This window comes from Callorhinchus milii, unplaced genomic scaffold (assembly GCF_018977255.1).
Source record: "Callorhinchus milii isolate IMCB2004 unplaced genomic scaffold, IMCB_Cmil_1.0 Scaffold4, whole genome shotgun sequence".
Lineage (NCBI taxonomy): Eukaryota > Metazoa > Chordata > Chondrichthyes > Chimaeriformes > Callorhinchidae > Callorhinchus > Callorhinchus milii.
In genome coordinates, this window is record NW_024704745.1 from 64,804,016 (window position 1) to 64,819,263 (window position 15,248).

The 15,248-nt window shown below is 40.5% G+C and overlaps 1 protein-coding gene across 1 annotated transcript in view; it reads right to left on the reverse strand.

Moving 5' to 3' along the window:
• Positions 1-8,316: 8,316 nt before the first annotated feature.
• cwf19l2 (CWF19 like cell cycle control factor 2) overlaps positions 8,317-15,248 on the reverse strand; it is an 80,803-nt gene continuing 73,871 nt past the window's right edge. The window contains 3 exon segments of the mRNA XM_007904444.2: positions 8,317-9,243; positions 12,121-12,222; positions 15,122-15,202. Coding sequence (XP_007902635.2) covers positions 9,103-9,243; positions 12,121-12,222; positions 15,122-15,202 — 324 coding nt within the window. The 3' untranslated portion in view covers positions 8,317-9,102.

Genomic DNA, 15,248 nt, shown 5'->3' on the forward strand with positions numbered 1-15,248 from the left:
ATTGAATGTATTTCCTGATAAGATCTGGAAATGGCAGTCTTCACCGCAGGGTCTGGAACCCACTGTGATTGATCAGCGGGTTCCCCTTTACTATTTTGAGTTTATATCAGTTTTGCAGGATATATTTTTGTGGTACCACCAAAAATGTTTGAAATCCAAAGAATCTTCTGTATTAATTGAGTACTTTAACTTATTCTCCCATTATTATATGGCTATGGTCTCCAGTCTTTCAACCCAGTCTCTCGCCCGGAAACTGGCACAGCACTTGTTAGAATGGATATGGTCCATTAAGTACCAGGGGGTTCAAGAGGTGTCATTTTCCAAGCTCTCTGCACTGGTTTCCTGGCCTTTTACAAAGGTTGGTCTCAATATTACCAGGTGCAAAGCAATCATACTGCATTCCAATTGTGACGACCACTTATATCCCAAGTTACTTCAGCTTCATTTCTTACCTCTAGTTGGTAATCAGGATCATCCGAATGTTTTGTTCATTGAGTAGTGAAGAACTGGAACAAGTAGGTGCCTTGTTCCAATGTTTACTGGTGTGTGCATAAGGCATAGATAGGAAAATGAGCAGCTTTGTTGCATTTTGTTTTATTACAAATACACAACTTTTTTTGCACTTTTAATAAATGATGTTGCACTGAGAAATATACAATGCCATCTTGAATGTTTATTGTGTGAAATGCAGAAATAATTTGTTCGTAATCTGAAGATTGTGAAAGGAATGTTTGTTAGTAATTTATTAAACTGGAACCTGTGCATGGCCATGAAATGAGTTGTTAATTGCATTTATTTTAGTCTTTGCAGCATATTTCTGCACAAATCAACCAACTCTGATCAAAATTGATACATCTGCATGTTACAATAATAATAATCCTTGCACTTGATATAGTGCCTTATCATGTCATTGAGACGCCTCAAAGCGCTTCACAGGATATACTGTAAAATGGATTGACTGTGTAGATTGTGAGCGAAACGCAGCCAGTTTGGTTACAGCAATGTCCCACAAACAAAATCCTCGCACTCGTTTTCAAATCCCTTCATGCCCTCGCACCTCCCTACCTATCCGATCTCCTTACCACCCCACCACCTCCTTCCGCTTGGCTGTCTCTAGCCTCCAGTTTGTCTCTTGTCCTCTCCACCATCGGTGGCCATGCCTTCAGTCACTATGCCCCAAAACTCTCTCAATCCCTCCACCTTCCCCCCTCCCCACTTTCAAATCCCACGTGAAGACCTTTTTGATTGTGCCTCCTCACTCTCAAATGTAAGGATTATTTATATTTATTTATTAATTGTGATATTGTGCCAAACTGTAGTTATTGGATCTGGTTAATTTTTAGGTCGTCAGTATTGGACTTCAACTCAATCACAATGGTTGAAACTAAAGAGAGCAACACATATTGTCTACCAGCTCTCCGACAACATTGGAATAACAGTAAACTCTTGTGGAGTCCTGTAGCTCAGTGGTTGAGCACTCGCTTTGCAAGCTAGAGACCTGAGTTCAATTCCAGGCAGGGCGAAACCTTGGGCAAGTTTCCTTACTCCACACGCCTAATAATAATCCCTCCAAAACCAAAAAACAATAATAAATTGGTCATTTTCAATCCATGACTGTTTGTGGGACATGGCTGCCGCGTTCGCCCACAAATATACAGTCAATTCACTTTACAGTGTGTTCTGTGAAGCGCTTTGGGACGTCCTCCTGACGTGAAAAGCGCTATATCAAATGCAAGGATTATTATTATTATTATTAAACTAAACAACTTCAGGCTTGATGTTTTGGGTGATGTCCCACTACTCAGCAGCCCAGTGCCTCAGGCTGTCTTCAGGCACAACCGGTGCTGGAGTTGGCCAAGAGGGACAAGGGTCACACACCAATGTCTTGAGTTATCCACCTCAGTTTGCAGTTTTCATCTCGCAATTGTGAATAGTGTTCGCTTATGAACGGAATGAACGTCAAGTTGCTCATAACAAAAAAAAACAATTTTTTAATAAAGAAATGCTTCCAAAAGTAAATTATAGTGAATTGTTATGAGGTCTTGTTTTAGTATGGAGTTATGGATCAATGCATTTGGCAAACAGATAAGCCAAAAAGGTTGTTTTTTGAGGAAAATATTGTCATAGAACATGAACATATAATATATAAATTGCATGGGAAATGAGTGAACTGGAGAGAACAGCCCAGATTTCAAACATTTTCTGGATAATTTACCACTGAATTAATGCCAAATTTTAAAATGAAATAAGCTCTGGTATTCATCTCATCATGTGCTACATACATATTTTCACTGTGTATTCAGTTGCAGCTTAATGCATTCACAACAGGCCAAAAGTTAGGTTTATTTATTATTTTAAGTACTTTAGCCATGGTGGTATTAACAAATCATATGTTGTACAGAAATGACTCACAAGTTTTGCACTGAAATTTGGACACTTTTCATGGGAAGGAATATTTGGGACTTTGAGTGGCACAGATTCAAGCCCCAGAGCTGAGAAATGCAGAAGTTTCAAGAAAGATAAACACAGAAACACAGTGGAGACTTGAGGGTCAGAAATGAGAAGGACGTGAAGAACAGGTAGAAACCACCACAAAGATAACGGGAGTCCCGAAGGTCAGAAACAAAACAAAACATGAACAGAGGGGGACGTCCCAATATAGACATGCACGTAAAAGACCTCAAGCTCAGAAAAAACACGAATATGAAGGTTAGTTAAAGGTAGGGTGGGGCCAATCAAAGACAATGACCGCAATCTTGTTGTGGAGGCAGAGGGCATAGCTGATGTACTGAACGAGTACTTTGCATCTGTCTTCACAACGGAAATGGATGCCCCAAATGCCGCAGTATCGGATGAGAGGGTAGAGGAAATAGATCAGATTAGACAGAGAGGAAGTTCTGAAAAGATTGACTGGGCTCAAAATTAATAAGTCACCAGGACCAGATGGGTTTCACCCAAGGTTGCTGTGTGAGATACGGATTTAAATAGCGGAGGCTTTGGCCATTATATTTCAATCTTCATTGGACACAGGAGTAGTGCCAAGAGACTGGAGAATGGCTAATGTTACCCCCCTCTACAAAAAGGGGCAGAAAGACAAACCTGGAAATTACAGGCCAGTCAGCCTAACTTTGGTAATAGGAAAACTACTGGAGACCATAATCCGGGACAAAATAAATCTCTACTTAGAGGAACATAATTAGAGACAGCCAACATGGATTTGTTAAAGGCAAATCTTCAGGAAGGACATTAAGGCATTGGAAAGGGTGCAGAGGAGATTCATGAGAATGATACCAGGAATGGGGAACCTTAGCTATGAGGACAGGCTGGAGAAGTTAGGACGTTTCCCATGAGAGCAGAGAAGGTTACGCGGGGACCTGACAGAGGTCTTCAAGATCATGAAAGGTTTCGACAGGCTAGATAAGGAAAAGCTGTTTCCGCTGGTAGGTGTGTCTGTGACAGTCTTAAGATATCTACCAAAAGAACCAGAGGGGAGGTTAGAAGAAATGTTTTCACTCAGCGAGTTGTTCGAATTTGGAATGATCTGCCTGAAAGGGTAGTGAAGTCCGATTCGATAACAGCTCTTAAGAGAGAACTGGATAGGTATCTGGGGAAGACGGGTTTGCAGGGTTATGGGGAGAAAGCTGGTGATTGGAGTTAGTGAAAGTGACTTGCTCTGTCAAAGAGCCGGCACAGACTTGATGGGCCGAATGGCCTCCTTCTGTGCCGTAACATTCTATGAATCTATGAATCTATGAATAATAAAAAAATAAAAAATATGGTCACTCAATCCACGACTGTTTGTGGGACACTGCTGTGCGCAATTGGCTGCCGCGTTTGGCTCACAAAATACACAGTCAATCCACTTTACATTAAACTCTGTGAAACGCTTTGATACGTCTCAACAACGTGATAAGGTACTATATCAAATGCAAGGATTATTATTACAGAAGGAAAAGGGAAGAATTGAAAATGTAACAGGATCCAAAATTGCATCTCTATTTTCTTCATTTTCACGAGATGGATGACTCCTCCAGAGCTGAGCCAAGGATTGAACCAAGGACTATACAGCTCAGTCATGTGCAGGGCAAGCTGGTCAGTTACCAATGCTTTACCTTACAATGGTTTAGATGGAGCATGGGATACTGTGATGAGCCAACTAGACATCAGCCTGGCTCAGATGGTTAGCACTTTTAGCTCTAAGTCAGAAAGTTGTGGATTCAAGTCCCATGTTGGGATATGAGTTCAAAGTCTCAGTCGACACACCAATACAGACTTGGTGACGTGTTGCATTGACAGAGGCGCTGTCCTTTGGATGAAATGTTAACCGAGATTCCCGTCTCCTGCTTGCATGGGTGTCATAGATCCCTTGGCCCGATTCTAAAAGAGAAGGATTTTGCTCTCAGTGTCTTGGCCAACAATTCTTCAAATAAAATTGGTCATTGACTTCATGGTTGTTTGTAGGATCTTGCTGTGTGTCAATTACCTGCCACATTCACCTACAACTACAGTCACCATGCTTTGCTGTAAATCGTGTGGATAATTTTGAGACATCTCAATGACGTGATCAGGTGCTACGTCAAATGCAAGAATTATTATTATTTATTATAACGGAAAGGGAGCTAATTACAAAAGAAATCAATACCGCACCTAATAATAAACAGACATTTTCTAAGACCTTAGACATCTGTGTTTCCAACTTCCTTATTCATCAAACTTTTACTGAATCTGTGCATTACCTAGGCATCAGGGTCCTACCCCATATCTAATCCCTGAACCAGGATCGCTTTCCTCCACCTCCACCACATTACCTGCCTCTGATCGTTCCTCACACTTAACATAGCTGAAACCCTTTTTCATACATTTGGTACTTCCCCTCAACAGTCTCCCCAGCTCCACCATTCACAAAATCCAACTAATTTAAAACACCGCCAACTGTATCCTCACCCTCAACAAACTCCATACCCCCATCACCCCAGGCCTTGCCAGGCTCCACTATTCCACTATTGTCCCTATTCCAGAACGGATTGACTTCAAGATCTTCCCTCTGCTCTACAAATCTCTTCATGCCCTGGCATCTCCCTACCTCTCTGATCTACTTACACTCCACTACACTACCACCTCAGCTGGCTCTGGCCTCCTGCATGTCTTTCGTCTCTTCCATTCCAAAATTGTCAGCCATGCTTTCAGCCATATGCCCTGAAACTGAAACACTCTGAGACACTACCTTGAGTGGAGGCCGCAATATAAATTGTTATTGAAACTGTCTGCCTCAATCCTTTTGCAGGCCCCATCTTTGCCGGTTTTCAGATCACATCTGAAGTGCTCCGAGAGCCTACCCCAAGTGAAGGGCACTAGAAGAATGTAAGATGTTGTTGTTGATCAGCTTGTCTGGCCCAACAATGAGCCTTGTAGCCATATCTTCAATCCTGCAATGTGGTCCGAACAGATCAAGCTAGGAAAAGCTAGATGGTCAAGACATACCTTGTTGACCTTACTTTTGGATATCTTTCTCCCTCCCCAGCCCCCAACCTCAGATGCGAAACCAGCAGTTTGAAACGCTTTAAAATTACTGACTTAGTAAATGAGAAATACAAATCAATGTTTTCTTTCAACTTCTAAAATGGTAAAAATTCCCAGAAACATGAATTCTCACTGATTTCATTCATTGAGTTGTTGTTTGGTGGGTTTCACACGGCTGTGACTGTAGTCAACGGAGGCAGCCACACTGTCACATGGGGAGTTCACTGACATTCAGTAAAGGCTAAACCCAGAGAACTCAAAGGAGCAGGACATTGTGAATAGAAAAAGAAGGTTTTGGAAGGTATAATAATAATAATAATCCTTGTATTTGATATAGAGCCTTATCACATCATTGAGACATCTCAAAGTGCTTCAACAACAACAACTTGCATTTATATAATAATAATAATCCTTGCATTTGATATAGCGCTTTTCACGTCGGGAGGACGTCCCAAAGCACTTCACAGAACACAAACACTTGCAAAGCGAGTGCTCTAACCACTGAGCTACAGGACTCTGCGCCTTTCACACGGGAGCGCTTCACAGAATATATCGTAAAGTGAATTGACTGTGGGTGAAACACAGCAGCCAATTGCACACAGCAGTGTCACACAAAATATTTATTTATTTTGAAGGCATTAATACCCCTGGAAAGCAAATCTACCAATCGCGTTAATCCCCATAAACCCCCTAGTACAAGACTCTTGGTAAGTATTATGCTAGGGGTCTAAGTCTTCCGATCTGGGGTCTGGAATCTGGGAGACTTGTCACTCAGTACACTGCCAATTTGCCAGAGTTAATGCTGAGCACGAAACAACCATACATACCAAGGCTTGCTAAGCTCTTGTCTTATCATTAATCGCTTGATCACCACCAAACAAAGTGGAACTGATTTATGGGCAAATCATAGACTTTTATCAAACCACCTGGGCTCTGTATTGCTGGAATTTAAATTCAGTTCTGCACTGGGCTGTGCCAACAATTGAAGGGCACATTGCGGATCAAGGGACAATATTCACTGGAGCGTCTGAAGGGATAGCAATCAGATTGTGTTCACAAGTGGCAAGTAAAGCATTTGTCTAGCTCCCTCCACACGTTTATATTTCGATCTGCATTAGGAATAGAGATTAATCCACTTAAAGGGAAAGCAAGATTTTCTGAAAGTTGTTAAATATTGTCACTCCCTATGCTAGTCAAGGAATCACATTACTCCTGATGGAGACGTAAAAATGATCCAATGAAAATTTCTGCACAGGGACCCCAGAGTGTGCTGGGGTACTGTTGGAGTTTAACTAGTTTAACTCGCTAAAACTGCATACGCGCTTAAGTGCTCCAAGATACTACCCTATGTGAAGGGCGCTATATAAATGTAAAATGTTGTTGAGAAGTGTCTCACTGCCTATCCAACTAGGACCACCCCAGCTGCCAGGGATTTGGCTTGCAGGATAAACAGGAACTGAGTGGGAAGAATCCTTGCACCAGTGATCAGTCTGCCTCACAAGTCTTGCTGACGGATCAGGCTGGCTGCCCTCTCATCAGAAGTGCTCTGGAATACTGCAGACCTGACTGGCTCAGCAACAAGACTACCAAGACCGTCCCAGGAGATTGATTTGATTTTCGATGTTTCCTTGCCAATGATGTCACCTTCTAGCCAGTTTACCCCCCAACCCCATGCCCCCTCAGAGGCTAATCACAAGAAGGTCATTTGAAAAGTGCAGGATTCAACCCTCACTAAGTGGGTGGCAGGTGTCAGGAACTCCCTGCGAGCTTCCTGGTGAGCAACACTGCCCAGCTTGAAATGCGTGAGAACATTTTGACTTAACAGTTCATTACATCACTATTGACATCCCTTCCTGCTTTGCTGCACTTACACAGAAAGCCAAAAGTGACCACGTTTGGTGACTGATGACTGGGACATCAACCATTGTTTCTTTTAGTGTGGGAACCAGCTGGCAAGCTCCCAGCTTGTTTGAAATAGTGCCATGTGGTCTGTAACATCCACCTGATGGTTGTACTCAGATAATGCCACTGATATTTGGGTATTGCGGTGCGGGGACAAAGCCAGATCCAATTCCTCCATGGAGAAGGTGGTGGAACGTCAACATGGTGTAATAGCAGGGGCTTCATTTGGGAAATAAAAGAATGGGATGTTAGCAGTCTGTGATATTACAGCACCAAGATTATTGCAATTGAGCAGCCAACAGGCAAGTTGTAAAGAGCAATTTTAAAGAAGCTACAATAGATAATGTGGTAACCAGTACAGTAAAGATGTGAAGCCAAGTGCTAAAAAAAACCTGTATGCTGTAGAAATGGTTTATTCCTTGTATGAATCAATTTATATAAATGGATATTATTGTTTTATTGGAAGATTTTGTGATAGCTAAGAGGCTGTTCCAAATGCTTTTTTCATGCCAATAAAATACCCGCTGCATCTGTTATAGTGAAAAGATCTGCATTTGGATTTTAGATCATGCTTGTTTTTAGTCAAAGAAAAATAATTTGCAGTGCTAAATGCACTACTGCACCTTCCCCCTGTATTCAAACATGCCTCATAAGACATTTTACTGCAACAACACAGCTTTAAGACGCATCTTGGGAATTGGATAGGTACTTAAAAAGGAAAATATTGCAGGGCTATGGGGGACTGGGACTAGATGATAGCTCTTTCAAAGCTATCATCTATATATATATCAGGCACGATGGGCTGAATGGCCTCCTTCTGTGTTGTAAGATTCTATGATTCTATATAACTTGTTTAAACTAGTGCAAAACTCAAAGAAACATTAAATCATAAAATATATAAAAATGTTTTATTCACATCCCGGTGCTGACATTCAATTCTCCATTAAAACTACATTGAATCCTGCATAATTTCACATAGTGAAAGATTTAGCATTTCGCTTGTCGATACAAATGCAGACTCAGCGACATTATGAAAATCACCATTTTCATAATATATTGAATCGAGAACAAACTAAAACTGAAAGGCAGACATCTATAACATGGGATTGGGATCATATCAAGAACACTTGATATTAGCATTGAGTTAGGACTAGTCACATGGAACTGTTGCTGTGTATTGATCATACTGAGATGCTTAACAGCAGTACTTCTACACTCTGTGTTTGGTGTATGGAACTGAATCCGTATCAGGGTCTTATCAGCAATTTCCCACTACAGAGTGACCCCTGTTGGAAAATGTATGTGAGGGCAGAGCTGGGTTCAATTGTGATGTCCTCAGTGGCTGAACAGTATGCTTTCACTAACTTTCTAGCCTCACACATGAAGGATGGTCATTTAGGCTAGGTACTGAAGTGATACTATTGAACATGAGTCAATTTCAGCAAGGGCAGGAAAGAAAAATCTGAAACAAATTGGGAAAAAGAAAATCCAGTTGTCTGTCTTATTTTTTATTTACAGGGTAAATGATTTGCAAGTAAATGTTAGTGAGCACAAGGCTCACAGAAATCTTTTATATTGGAATGTATCAATATAAAAATCATGTGCTCTTATCCTGAAGACAGCCGTGTTACAGAGGGCAAGTTATTCTCTGCTTCTCTCAGCACGTGGTTGTAGGTGAGATTAATCCTTTGTTTTGGTGCAGTTGTACGGTTTCCACCACTGGGAGAAGTGCAGCACTTTCTTCCTCTGGTCGTCAAAGTTTTCTCTCATTGGCTTCCGCCATCGCCTTGGCTCCAGATCTAACATGCCACCAATAATCTCCTTAAAAGCAAGGAATGAAGAGTCAAGCGTGCAATCATTTTACTTTAAATCATTTTAGGCTAAAATTATACTTATAATCTCCCATTTGTATTACTGACTCCAGGCCCCAATCCCCTCCCACCACATCTTGATCCTGGAAGATAAGGTGAGGAATAATCTCTACTCCCCTTGAAATAGCATCGAGATGATTTTTGCTTCACTTTGATTTTTCTCCCTGTAACACAGCACAAGGCCAGGGAGTGATGGCTTGTACAGAACACTCGTCCAGCCTCAGCTGGAACACTGAGTACAACTCTGGTTGTACAGTAGAAACACAGAATCATAGAAATTTGTATGACAGAAGAAGGCCATTCGGCCCATCGTGTCTGGGCTGCCTCTCTTAAGAGCAAATCTTTCAGTCCCATTTATCTGCTGTTTCCCCAATCCCTGTAGTTTATTTCTTTTTAGACACTTACCTATCCCATCACATACAAATCACTTCATGCCCTGTTACCTTCCTCCTTCTCTAACCTGTTTACACCTCACTTCTCTACCTGTCCCCTTGTTCAACTCTAGCTCTAGCCTCCCTAGTGTCCCTTGTCCCCTCTGCTCCATCAGCCACAATGCCCCGAGACTCTGGAATTCTGTCTCAATCCCTCCGCCTTGCCCCGCTTTGTCTTCAGATCACACCTGAAGATCTTCTTCTTCAAACATGCCTATGGTCACCTCCCCTCTCCGGCTCGGCGTCAAATATCCAAGATTCTATAGGATACAGCTATACTAAACCCTAATAATAGACTTGATGTAACTACAAACTCTAGAGGGGTATAGACTAAAACTCAAAAGAATGAAGGTAACAGACAGTTTAGACTTAACTGGTGAATATATAGAACAGACTGTCCTAGGAATCAGTGGAGATGATTAGGATTAGATTTTCACCTCCACTGGCAGGCTGGATAGATTTTGGATAATAGAAGCAATTTAGCAAAATAAGATCATATGATATTCATACAAACCTAACCCCTCTCTCTCGTCACAAAACTGAACAATTAGCACTCCTCTCTCTCCCCTGTTCTTTCCTCTCTCCCTCCCTCTCTTCTGCCTTCTGCCAGACTCGTTCCTATCACAGACGTTTTTAGAAACTAGAGTACCATAGTGTAGTGGTTAGAGCACTTGCCAAGCAAGCGAGAGGACCTGGGTTCAATTCATGGGCAGTGTGAACCCTTGGGCAAGTTTCCTTGCTCTACATACCTGTTTATCTAGCGGTGGGTGGAAAGTTGGTTGTTGGGGTCAATTGGCGGATTACTTTCCAGGGGTAATAATCCTACCCGTTCCCCCCCACCAGATAGCAGTTTGGTCATTCAGTCCACGACTGTTTGTGGGACACTGCTGTGCACAATTGCCTGCCGCATTTCACCCACAAAATACACAGTCACTACACTGTCCTATATTTTCTGCGAAGCGCTTTGGGATGCATTGACGACGTGGCGGGTGCTATATCAAATGCTATATCAAGGATTAGGATTATTACTCATGGAACTTTTCAGCCAGAATTTTTCCTACATTTTAAGATGTCATTCCAAGAAAAGCTTCATAATTACCGTGCATCGCAACACAATCTTTATAAATAGTGTAACATCAAGACAACCCGATTTGTTATAAAACCCCATTTAAATAGCTTTACAGGTAAATTACAAATGTAATTTTGTTGTTGTTGTATATTAATAATAGAGAGCAAGGCATCTCACAGCTGATGGAATTCTCATTTTAAATGAAATACTTTGAATAAAGATGCAAGTATATTTGAAAAGCAACACTTAAAATTTTAAGGTAAATCGTCGATTTTGCAACAATATATTTTATGCTAACCTTAGCCCCAAACTGTAAAGATGTGTTCAGCACAAAATTTAGATTCTATGATTCACATCTAATTTGAAGGGTCACATTCAAATCACAGTATCTTAGCAACCTGCAATATTCTGTCATCAATTGTAATATTACTAGAATCTAAACTATGGAAGGGAAAATGAATCTGCATAAATATTTACCTAAATAGGGTTTTTTTCCCAAAATGATTTTATTCTCAGACCTGAGAAATTTATAGTCTATTAACATAGCGATTCGGAGAAGCGGGGCAATAAAATAACAATTGCTTTATTAAAAAAGATACATGTCATATTTCTGTGGATGTTAAGAGTTTAACCACCCTCGTTCTTCTGCAGCATGTCAGTGACAAATGGCACAAAAAGCACAATATATCTCTGCTTCCTGTGAATTGGGATTATATGCTGTATTGCAGGCAGGAATGTGAGGATACAGTTCCCCCAAATTGCCCGCAGTAAATATAATGGTGCTGTCTGGAAGGTTGTAGAGTGGGTCTATACAATACACTGCGCTATAAGCAAGGCAATGTAACACACATCCCCTGTAGTAACAATTAAATGGACAATAATGTAAATCATTGCATTTTGCTTCTTCACCATCTCAAAATTTAAATGGGATTTACATCAGCAAGTGCTCCGAGACGCTGCCCTGTGAGAAGGGTGCTATATAAATGCAAGTTGTTGTTATTGTTGTTGAACTGGGGATGGGGACTGAGAGGATTGGGGAGGGGAAAGATGACCAAAGGCGGGGCCAAAGAGTTAGGTCAAGCTGGATGGTCAAGACCAAAATAAATAACAAGTTCCTAAAAATTATAAAGATTAAAAAGATTCAGGGTTATTAGATGATAAGAGGGCTATCTCAAAAGAATCTTTCGGAAAGTTCGATGGGTAAGCTATATAGACCAATGGTCAACATTGTGCTTTTTTTTCTATTGGTTGAAATTTTGCCATTTATGTAAGCATAACTGTCATAGTTTGTTCAATTAAAGACAAGTCACCAGTTGTTAGGATTTACCTTTCCAAAATAAACAGGAAATTTGTGTTCATTTTCAATGACGTGAGCAAATCCTCCTTGGAGTCCAAAATCCACCGAAAAATAGGGCAACCCTTTGGGAACCTGAAAGGCATTTTTATTAAAATGATTCATAGTGCACATTAGTTTTACATAAGGCTAGTTTGCCAAAAGTCTGCAAACTACCTGCCTGTCTGAAAGAATAGAGACAATGTCAGGATTGAAATTTTCAGAGGCTATGTGGCATCATCTGTGAACAATGGGTTACAGTCTAACCCAAATGTCGGGATAAAAAGTTTTTCATTGTACTTGCTATAAATAGGCAGCTTTAAGCCATATGTATTGCTAATGCCATTCGTAATACCACACAAATCCAAAACCTCACACATTGATAACCCAAGAATACTGGTAGACAAAATGTATAATTGCGACTAGGTGCTCTTCTAAGATAAGATACTAAAGTGCTACACTGGGCAATTTAATTTTTTTAAAAAAAACAAGCATGATGGAAGCAATACTATACTTCCTGGGACAGAGGACAGGTAAATAGTATGCTCCCTGCCAATGTCACTCATTATTAACTAGAAGGTTCACAATAGCAGGAACGGCAGGCGGCCTCAGAATCCCCTCGTTCTGTTCGCTGCCAAAACAGGGAAACCACTATCTGGGCATTTCTAGTGGGAACAAATAACCTACCTTGCCATGTTACACAGTGTTGAAACACAACCAAACTATGCTACCTAAAACATTTGGTTGCAGGTCTTTTAAATGGAATTTTCACTGCACATGAGATGCGTTTTATTTTATTAAAAAGAAGCCTCAGAGAGCAGAAGTCAGCTGTGTGGAAAAGTTCAAAAAAATCTTTGGACGAAAAGTGAGGTAGGCAATAAAATAAATCTATAATTTGCTTGTGATTGGGACAGGCTGTAAGGCAGGCAGCAGTAACCTTTTGGAAGTCATGTCTTATTACTCATGAATACTGATGAGACAGATGTGGTGACTAATTGATTAACACTATGTCTAGGACCGTAAACAATAGATTCTTATTAAAATGATTTAGAGCACATTAAAAAAAATCAATTTCAAATATTGGATATGTTGATGTAATAAGGTTAATCACTAATAAAAATGCAAAGATAAATCACGATATATTTATAGTTTAGTAAAAACTCTAACGCCGAGTTCATCAAATATCACCAGACAAGACAAAGAACAAGAATATATACATGTACAAGGTGCCATGAGTTTGCACATTTGTCGGGTTTCAACTTTAAAGAATGACCTCTGTAGCCCACTTACTATCAAAGGGGGCTACCACTTTCAACTGCATCCAAGGTTGCTTGTTCATTGCAAGCCCATGTGGAGTATGCTGTTTCCCTAGCCTCCCCCCATACTTCTCTAACCCCTTCTCTCTCTCTTATGTCTGCTTCAACTTTCCTCTTAAATACATCAAGCCCAGCTTCTGGCAGTAAGTTCCACATTCTCACCACCCTCTGAGTGGAGAAGTTCCTCCTAAAATCTCTTTTTTTATCTATTTTATATTTATGTCTCTTGCTACAGACTCACTAACAAGTGGAAAGAGTATTTTGTGTTATTTTAAATGCCCATATCAGGTTCCTTCTCAATCGTCTCATCTCCAGGGAAACAAGCCCCAACTGATCCAGTCTTTCCTGATAGTTGAATCCCCCTGTCCCTGGCAACATCCTAGGAAATCTATGCTGTGCTCTCCATTGCCACAATATCCTTCATGTATTCTCTTCCATTACCAGAAAATAAGAATCAGGTCTCAAACAAAGCAGTACATTGCAGTCATATACATTTCAGTAATGTCCATTAAATTAGATGTAGTAATCTAAAATATTTGTGGATAAACATCAGCAGGGATGATAAATTTGATTCATTGGACATATTAGCTGGAGCAGCTGATCAGAGTTACGAAGAGGCTTTAGCTCTGAACTCAATAGAAACATATAACTTTGTGATTATTAAAATATGAATTGGATTGCTGTTTGGCAATGACGCAGAACTTGAAATCTCAATCTAAGATAAATTTTATATCTGCTTGCTAGATCAAGTCATGGAGCTAAATTAGTTCCAGTTTAGGATAATTTGTTTTGGTCCATGAATTTAGTTCTTCCCACTAACAGGATTTACAATATGTAGGCTTGTAAGAGGTAAAAAGCCAACAAATTGAAAAAGGATAGAGCCTAGAAAGCATAGGTCTTCCTTGCAATAGTTATAGTTTTGTTTTCAAGTTAGCTGGGTATCTAACACATACGGAAACACATTACCTAGCTTACAGTGTCCAAACCAAATAAGAGTTCCACATATGTATGCCAACTGCACAAGGATATTTCTGTGTTCGGAGTGGAATGGACACTGTCTCCCTGGAGGGTGCACTCTGCTTACCTAATTCCAGAGAGTATTAGGTGCAGGCCGGTGACAAAGATCAGGAACCCTTCAGTGTGCGTTGGGGTACTGCTAGAGTTCAAACCAGCTAAAACTATATAGCATGCCATTGAGAGCACTATCTGGCAAAGTTCCCACTGCTTTTCCAGATTACCTACTTGCAGGGTTAATAGGAGTTGAGTGGAAAGAAGTTTGATTTTGAATGATAGTTTTTTTAAGCAAAATGAAATGGCCTAAAGTTTTACTTAGAAACAGGTTTAAAATGAAAAGCAATCAGAACGTATTACCCAATTTCTCTCACAGATGCTGAAGTCAAGGTAATTTCTGCAGTGCACTTTAGGACAGATAATCATATCCAATTTTTAGTCAGCACTGGATATTGCAGAGGAAATGTAACACAAAAAAATGTCATATATATATGGAACTCGAACAGTAGTTTTGTGTGGATACTCAAGGTGACAATGGATTTCTATGTGACTGAGCTAACAAATAAACCCAACACAGGACTGTTAAAAGCTCACAATGGCTCCCATCAGTTCTGCAACTGCCAGAAATCTGCAAGGCCAAATTGTTTGGATGAAATGATGTTACTCACAGCTCTGCGGACATCCCTTGTGGACAAGTCAATCAGTTTCTTGTTCATGGTCCATTCTTCATCAGACTCCAGTATAGCTTTCTTTCAAAAGAGTGAAAAAGGGCATGTTTAAATTTTCAATGTTGAG